Here is an 8,857-nt window from a genome sequence, read left to right on the forward strand (position 1 = left end):
CAATACGGACACTGCAACAGTGGCTACTAACTTACTAAAATTATGATTCAATTTGGAAATCAAGCACATCGCACAAAGTTTTCTTTATTTGTTGTACTCTTCAGTTCCTTTCCTTTACTGCTCAGTATTACCTCTTCAATTAATAGCTTCTTTGACTAATTTGCCTCTCACGTATGAAGCTAGTTTCACTGTCAAAACCAGCTGCAGTTAAAAAAAGTGTTTGAGCGTAACGTCCATCACATGCACATAAATAAGTTTAAAAAGTAAAAATATGGCCATCGTTCCTTTTACTGCTGCATAATTTCTGGAAGCAAACCTCCCACTGAGCTGACTAAATGGCAAATGGAATCAGTTCAGAAGACAGGGGCTGACTAAAGAAAATAATCTTATGCAAGAACACAATCTCCTTTAGTTTTTCCTGCGTTCAGCTTAATCTGTCAAAAGATTAAACCAAACAAAAGATTATTGGGTTATTATTTGGGCTGACATTTACTCTCACTGAAGTTTATCCACACAATGGTTGTATTACTTGAAGATTTTACAAAGTTAAGCACCCATCGCGACCAGATCCTGAAGGGGTGTGAAAGGAGAAATAGGCTCACACATTCCATAAAGGACAACTGTCTCCTGAAAGGCCAGTCCGACTGCAGCTTGAACACTCCCTGCTAACCAAGAGCAGTTTCAACGCAACTTGTCCAGTCTGAAGAAAACGCATGTGGTTCCTAGGGCTATATAATGCAACTTTGCAAAATTGCTGCAGACAGCAATATGCTGAGAAATAAGGAAATGCTCAGAAAAGTTGACAAATTGAGGCTGTCTTCAAATGAACAGCAACTCCAATGCAGAAATTCAGCCAGCTGGGTGTAAGGTAGCTGCATATCGTTGGAATCCCCATTTAACATGAAGAGCATGACAGAGAATGCACAGGGCTTTCTGGTTCTGAGGTGCCTGAACGCATCAATGTGCAGCCCACCGGTAGTTTGGCCAATCTTGTCCTTAATTTAATCATCCGAAGGCAGGAGCAGAGACAAAAGGAATAAAAATAGTTTCTAGCACCTCGACGTGTCTATTGAGAAATACAAATGCTTTTGAGGGTGCTGTTCATAAAGCTTTGTGTTTTGTCTCTGCACAGCTAAGCACATAAAGCAAACTAGCTGACGAGCAGGGCAGGGGGACACCGTTGTTCATGCAACAGCTATAAACCCTACTCGTCCCTTTTCGTTAAGAACACTATAGCAGAAACAAATACTGACCGGCGACATTGCTTCTGGATGGCAGAGAGACCTACAGTGCAGGTCTGAACCCATCTCAACTTGCTGTAGCCTAAAGGCAGATTTAGGGAAAAATATGACTCCATATCCTTTTATATTCTTTGAGGTAAGTATCTCAAGGATGCTTTCAGCTGCTGTTGACAGCAGGAGGCCCCGTTACCCGTGAAGATAAGACACAGAGGGATCACGCTCCAACTCAATTTAATAAGCTTCGTAACGAACTTGGACAGAAAGTGGTTTGAAATAAGTCGAGCAACACTCATCTACTAGTCAAGGATTTTTTTAAGTAATGCTTTTAAGCTTATACTCAAGCATACAAAGCATAAATTTTACAAATTAAAAACAATAAAATCATCCTAGAATAATGTAATGGCTTCCCCTATATGTACAAGGAGTGGAAAGGAGACAGAACTCTTTCCAGGTAATTTCACATATCTTAAATGCTACATAAGTGCTCTCCACATTCATTTCAATTTTTCTTTTAATGTGGGTGGAAGGAGCTGAAAGCGTTTCAATGAAATCATCTTAAAGAGAAAGAGGTACTTCACCTGGTTTCAAGCTCTGTATGTTTGCCTCTTCAAAAGTCTTGAGAGGAAATCCTTTACTTAAAATTCTGCTGTTAGTTTCTGTGCAGCAGCCTCTGTTTTTCCAGCTATATAAAATTAAACAGTTCCGTAAGTATTTCTCAGAAAGTACCACTAGTACTTCATCCTCATGGAAACCTGTTATCCCCCCCCACCCTTCACAAATGACTCCATTGTACAACAGAAGCAACCACAGTTTAGCTTAGATTTGACAGGCAGAAAAGAAACATGGTAAAAGCGAAGACGACAGTTATTAGCGAGGTGATAGGTTTTGGAAAAGGAGAGAGATTTGTAGCCTAATCAAAACACACTTGATATACAGCCTTTCTGCAGAGGCATGTAAGACAGGGTATTTTGCAACCCAACTTCTTCACGTCCATAGCATTAATGAAAAAATCTTACTTGCTTTCAACAAAGGAAAGGCTGGGGGAGGAATGAGTGTAGTGTACCACGTTTAATTACCAGATTTGTCTGCCACCATTGAGTTTGGAACAAATCTTCCTAGAAAAGTTATTTTCGTATTGTTCTAAATTAAGCGGAACAAAATATGTATTTTTACACTAAAGCAAACTGATCAAAGTGGCATTTAATAGTATTTGTTAAAGTGGTTATCTAACAAAAATGGGTTAACAAAATCCCATTCATTAGTAGTCACCAAATAAGACACTTCTCATGCATATGACAAAAGTTCATTCGTGTACTGAGACGTCTGTTTACTGTGTACAATATTTCCATAAATTATGTTTCACAGCCCCTACCATTCAAGAATATTTCAAACAGATTATATATTATATTTGTATATGCAAACTATTTTATATACACTAATATAAAGATCCTTAGAAGTACCAATATCACTACCTTTATGCTTTCTCTAAAATGCATAGCTTTCGAATATTTTCTTGCAGTTACCAAAAACTTTACAGATTAAAGCTGCTTATCAATGTGGCATGTTCATAAAACCAAAGTGAAATAGTTCTATACTAATTTTATATTAAACCCCTTAAAAAACATGTTTATTTTTTAATGGAAAAAAAAAAAAAAGCTAGTGAAAATTCAAGTAATCTATGCTCAATCTTTGCCCAAATACTATATGAAATTAATGTAGCGTTCTAGAAGTACAGTGAACTTCTCAACCAGGACTGTAATACTGCATTTCTCATGGAGAAAAATGCTAGTCATGCCACAAAAACGCACCACTTTCCACTTCATCCGGGAGAAGCTTCAGATGAGATTTAACAATGCAAGTCTCAGAACAGAGGAAAAGCTGATCAGTTATATATGAAGAAATTAGAGCTATTCCAGTTTTGTTTCTCTAGTTTGTTATTAAACAAAGTTACATTAACCATACAGTTTCTCACAAACTAAAAGTTATACATGGTTTTCAGACATCAACCGACTGGAAAAAGCCCCCAAAAAACACACACAAAAAAACCCCAAACCCAAAAACCCAACCTCCTCCCCCAAAAAAAACCCAAAAAACCCCAAACCCACAACTGTTAAAAGTTTGGTGTTAGAATAACCAGCCTGGGTGAAGGAAAGCCAGACGACTGTTGTAGTTGGGGGGGGCTACTGATAGCTTGTTTGTTAAGACCTCCATACCACAAATGCCTCAAAGTGGAGAACAGAATGATCAGTAATAAATGGGAACAAATAATTTTGTTATATCCATCATCTAGCTTAACCTTGGCGCTCCGCATCTCTAATAGCTGCTTAACAAACTACGGTTTCCCCCCACAAAAAATAGCTACACAAGTAAACAGTGTTCACAGTAATGCAATCAGTAACAGGTTTTGTTAGTTTCCGTAAGTCAGGTGTATCTGCAAAGCTTTATACAGTTTAATGCGTAAGTATTCCAGTAAAATTAAGTGAAAACTAAGTTTCATTCTACAGGGTAATATCTACCATACAAGACTAGATTATGTACAGTATGGGACTGGTGTGACAACTGCCAGTGTTTCATGATGTTAAGCTATTTCACCCATCAGCTCGGTCTTTGTTCAGCAAATCTGTAATAACTTGATGTACGGACCTAAAACTCTAGAGATCGATTTGGCAAGATTAGTGCTTACTACCACTGGATATATACCAGTGTACAGTGCTGCAAAATTGAGTCGACCAGAACATCCCATACCCAGAAGATTACAATTTGTTGACTTGAAAGTCTGGACTTCACATGTAAAACATTAAAACTATAATCCTAACTAGAGTGAGGACAGTCAGTAAACAAATACAGGTGAAGATGAACTGCATCTCTTCAGAAAGGTATGGAAGAATTGAGAAAATGGAAATTTCTGTTTTTAGACAGCCCCGCTCTGCTCAGCTCAAGGCATAAAAACAGCCCAAGTAGCTCTAAAACTACAATTCTTATTCAGCAAGCATGAAGGCAGATCCTACGCAAGATGATGCATCAGAGGCTTCAATGAGCATCTCTCCCCTCCACTTAATTTCCTAACACAAGCATGTCCTTCAGCTTACAAACATCCAGTGGCCTTCAAAGCTTTAGTAGCCTGCTGGAATCACTGCAGTGTCTACAGCTGCAAATTTATTATAGGGGGGAAAGACCCCTGCTAACAAAAACCCTCAAATGCCTCTGGGGGCCATTTTGGTCATTCATGAAAATTAAGAAAAAACTTATTTCCAACAATACTCCTCCTGAAAAGATGGGTCACTGATCCGTTATGAACATAGCTCTCACCATATAAAGCACCAAAAAGTCAGAAACAAGGAAAAAAAAGAAACAAACAAACAAAAAAACCCCCAAAACAGTCCTTAAATTATGATTTACAAGTTTGTACACTATTTCCTAAGCAAAAGGTTGACCTTACTGCAAGGTTTATAGATGAAAACTTGACCAGTTACTTTTAAGGGGAATGTATATCTGGCTATAACTTAAAGGTAGAAAATATTCACTGTTCTATATACACATTTCAAACAGGAGACAGTTAAACTTAACTGAATAGTTGCCAATATAACTCCGTATCGACTCACTGGCCACTAAACTAGGCATCAGTAGCCAATTAGAAAGCTTGAGTTCTGTACTTTTAAAAATGCTATGTTTCCTGTCCTGTTTTAATTGTTTTTTAAAAATGTATTATAGTGCATAGCCTAAGTCAGACTTTCAAAGAGATACAGCGCCTTTCAATGCAGTTTTTGCAGCATTTAAAAGGGACTTTTCTCCCTTCAAATTAGATGTTCATTGAAAAATCTGAATTGAGTGCTGTACTGTAGTAAAAATATTTCAGTCACAGACTGATATAAATGTATACTGTGCAGTACTAAGATTGTTTGATGTCCATCTGCACACATTTTACTTGGGTTCTTCAATCGTCCCCTTGCTGAGGTCTGTCATTTTGGGATATTTCACTTTCTTCTGGTCCAGCTCATTCTGAGCCCACAGTAGTAGTTTCAGTAATTTTGCCAACTTGGGTGTTGATTCACGATTTTCATAGTCTAGAACAGCTTGATTAACCTCACTCCATACCTGGAAAAGAAATACTGGAGTTCAGTAATAGTTTTCATATGATTAACACCGCTAGTGTCACACAGACATTGAAAAGATCACACCTAGTGTGCTAATTCCTCTGAACGTTGTCAGGACAAAGCTCCATAGACTATGAGCCTGGAGAAAACAAGGAAGAGAGCCAAGTAGTTGAATACAGTAACACCAGGTTTTTTTAATCTTGTTTAAGAAATACTTCTGTTCTCTTGCATACCACCACATAAGTTTTCTCTAAACATTTCAAAAATATTTGGACATTATTTTCACCACATACGAATAAAAGACATCAATTTCCTTTTGAGAAAGGACTACCTTCTGTCGCTGCATCATGTTAAGCAAGTCTCCAAATGGTGATTCTTCGGGATTATCAAAGGCAAGCAAAGCCAGCGTACGCTCCATTTCTGTCAGACATTCCCTGCTCTCCTCGCCTTGTTCTGCTAATTGGGTCTGAGCGAATTCCAGAGCTGCTTCTGTCTCACGCTGCCGAATCAGTTCGATCAAATGCTGCTGCTATATATGAAAGACACAGCAATATTAGCTAAACAAATTAACAAATCTTCAGTATTTCAAGACTGTAATCTTCAGACATTAGTGTGTAATTTGAGACAAACGCTAATCCATAATTTGACAGTTTGAGGTCAATTCTCCTCAACGTGTGAGACAAGGAGCGGCACACTTGTCTACAAAACCTACTGAAAGGTAACCTGACGCTCTTCAGTAACACGTTTTGAAAAGATGTGTTACTAAAGGAACTACTGGAAATTCAGTCTAACAGTAAATGGAAGTTGGTAAGTCACAGACCACTGCTGCTGTTACAAGTTTTCATGTTACTAATTGTGTATGATGGTTTCTGCACCATGCCACAGTTTCCTGTTGCTACAAAACGATGCCAAGAACAAACACTTGAAATTGCATCCATATTCAGTCACAAACTTCCCAACGTACTCATAAAATCTGCAATACTTTTTCCAGTCTCTCAGCAACTTCTAAAACAAAGATAAAGTGTGCCACCTGTCCTTACCTGCAAATGAAAGTAAAGATATCTGTTTGTATCTAGCAATTCTGGATGGAGGCTGTTTATTAACGCAATGGCTTCTTGAATCTGTCCTTTCAATATCATTTCTCGAATTTTTATTCTTTCATCGAGAGTCTCTAAATCAACACTGGGTTCAATTCCAGACTCCATTCGAAATTTCTCTGCTGCTTCTTTAAAGCCCTCTGAAATAGAAATATTTTACCTATAAAATACATTTTATGAAACACCTTAAAAAAGCCCATTAGCTTAAATGAAAAGACTTGAGTATTGCTTGTGCATTTTGGGCGTTTAAAGATTAAGTCCGAACTTCTGAAAAATTCTTCTCTATTTAGACAGGCATTTATTCAACAGGCATCTAACAGTACACGCTTAATTCATTCTTAACTCTTGTGCCCTCATTCTCTAAGGATGCATGCAACTTGTAATCCACTACCTCTTAACTTGAAAGCTTGTTTTATACTTAGAGCAGTGTACTTATTCCAAAATGGGATTTTCAAAATCACATTTTCAAAATCTGGGTGGTTTTGCTTTTTCCTCCAGCCCCCAAATCTGTTTACACAGACCTAGCAGTTTTTTACTGAGAAGAAATAGAAAAATAAAATTAATTTTGCTTTCTTGTACTAACGCTATATTTTTTTTAAGTTCTAACAGCTATTTTAAATCCTAAGTCATGCTTTCATATACACAAAAACGATTTACGCCACCCACTAAGATGCTCTTCCTTCCTCCCAGAGGCTTCACCTACACACTAATGTAAACAGGGGTGTAGATCGGATACAAATGCCTCCGCCCTAGTATAGCTTACTGTGATGGTATGCATCATAATTGCTAGGGACAATTTCTGAGGGTTTTTGATTGTTCTAAGTATAAAATTAGGCTATATGCTGAAGAAGTTAATATTTTTGGTCTCAAACTATTTTGACAGCAGTGCCCTTTTAGAGTTTATCTTTCTAGCCAGTTAAAACTTGCTTCTGATAGCTGTTCTGTGCAACTTTCAGAGCGCTATTTAACAACTGCAATGTATCTTGAACTCTGTTTTAACGACACAAAAAAGAACATCATAAAGAAGCGGGTCATGTTTGTTTAAAGCATTCCAGAAAACACTTTCTTTTCTATATCTTTTAGCAGAAGCATTAAGGTTAATAAATGTCACTTCTATCGCATGATAAGTACTCGGCCTCTGAATCTTAGTCAGTTTCCACTTAAGAGAACGCAAGAGCAGTTGTACATTGCTAAGAGAAGCCAACAGCAATCACAAAGTCCTCAAAGCCCTTAATTTCACTCCATCTAGTAGCATATTCTAGCCAAAACTGTCTGTCTCGATAAAGTAAGTGACATACATTTAAGAGCCTCCTAGCATTACTACTCATTTTCACCTGTAACAAGGTAGTTCATGATAAGGCGGTTCATGTCTGCTCTCTGGATATGCAAGTTATTAAGTTTTTCCATCCATTCATCTTTCGTGATTTCATCAGGTTTTTCTGCATAACTCATCCTGGACTCTTACTACAAGAAAAGAAAAGCATCTCATTTAACATGATTCAAGAAGAAGTAAGTTTAATGTGTGTCAGCACTGTGTTACTACCACCTTTATATCTTTTTTATGAGATCTTTTAAATTAATAATCCAAAAGAGACCCTTCTATCTCACACCACAATTTTACATTTTCCTCCTGCTTGTTCCTGCACTCTTTCACATCTACTAGCCGGTCTCTAAAGCTGCTTTCATCAATCGTCAGAATAAAAAATTGAAACACCATCTTCTTGTACTTACTCTTAAATCCACTCCAAGTAAGTCTCGTTTGCAATTTACAAAGGACCCACAGCATCACAGTGTGAAACAAATGAATCAAAGAGTTTGACAGCTAGCCAGAAAAATTGTAACAAACGTTTAAAGCAATGCCTACACAGACAATATTTGCTTTAAAGTTTTCACCAAAACTTAAGACAGGACATGTCCATATATTGTACAGCTACAAAACTGCACATGATATGTTACCCAACGTACGACTAAGAGACTTACGCTAGCTTAGCTTCCCTGTCCCCAGAAGTACTCCTGTCAACGCTACTAAAATGTTATCTCCCAGTATTTTTCCCGGCAGTGGCTTGGTTTTTTTTTCAGATTCGTACGCCAAGCGCTTCGTTAAAGCCGGCATTTAACCATTTCTACCTTCAAGTCACGATCACAGGAGCAGCGAAAGGGGGAGGAGAGGCGGCAACAACAACAACAACAGCAGCAGCAGCAACAGGCACCGCCACCCCTGTCGGGCAGACACGAGCGGCAGCGCGCCTTCTCAGCACCAGCCCACTTCCAGCCGCTTTTTCCTTCCCCGAACTACCGCCAAAACCACACCGCACCCGGGGTAAGTCGGACAGCGGGAGGCAGGATCAGCCCGGGGCCGGCTGAGGGGTCGATCGCTCCCCGGACCCGCATTCACGCCGCTCCCAACCACGCGGCGGGGGGGGGG

The 8,857-nt window shown here is 38.6% G+C and overlaps 1 protein-coding gene across 3 annotated transcripts in view; it reads right to left on the reverse strand.

Annotated features, from left to right (window-relative positions):
- Positions 1-2,424: 2,424 nt before the first annotated feature.
- GID8 (GID complex subunit 8) overlaps positions 2,425-8,857 on the reverse strand; it is a 6,803-nt gene continuing 370 nt past the window's right edge. The window contains exons 1-5 of one of the 3 annotated variants that reach the window (XM_010569531.1): positions 8,164-8,785; positions 7,767-7,896; positions 6,376-6,572; positions 5,667-5,864; positions 2,425-5,336 (exon numbers count right to left, since the gene is read on the reverse strand). In XM_010569531.1, the coding sequence (XP_010567833.1) occupies positions 5,163-5,336; positions 5,667-5,864; positions 6,376-6,572; positions 7,767-7,884 (687 nt within the window). In that variant the 5' untranslated portion in view covers positions 7,885-7,896; positions 8,164-8,785 and the 3' untranslated portion in view covers positions 2,425-5,162. Of the gene's footprint in view, positions 5,337-5,666; positions 5,865-6,375; positions 6,573-7,766; positions 7,897-8,163; positions 8,786-8,857 lie in introns of those variants that run through there. The other 2 variants (XM_010569532.1, XM_010569530.1) reach the window with 2 other exon arrangements.

Source organism: Haliaeetus leucocephalus, unplaced genomic scaffold, assembly GCF_000737465.1.
Source record: "Haliaeetus leucocephalus isolate CR32 unplaced genomic scaffold, Haliaeetus_leucocephalus-4.0 Scaffold273, whole genome shotgun sequence".
NCBI classification, from domain to species: domain Eukaryota; kingdom Metazoa; phylum Chordata; class Aves; order Accipitriformes; family Accipitridae; genus Haliaeetus; species Haliaeetus leucocephalus.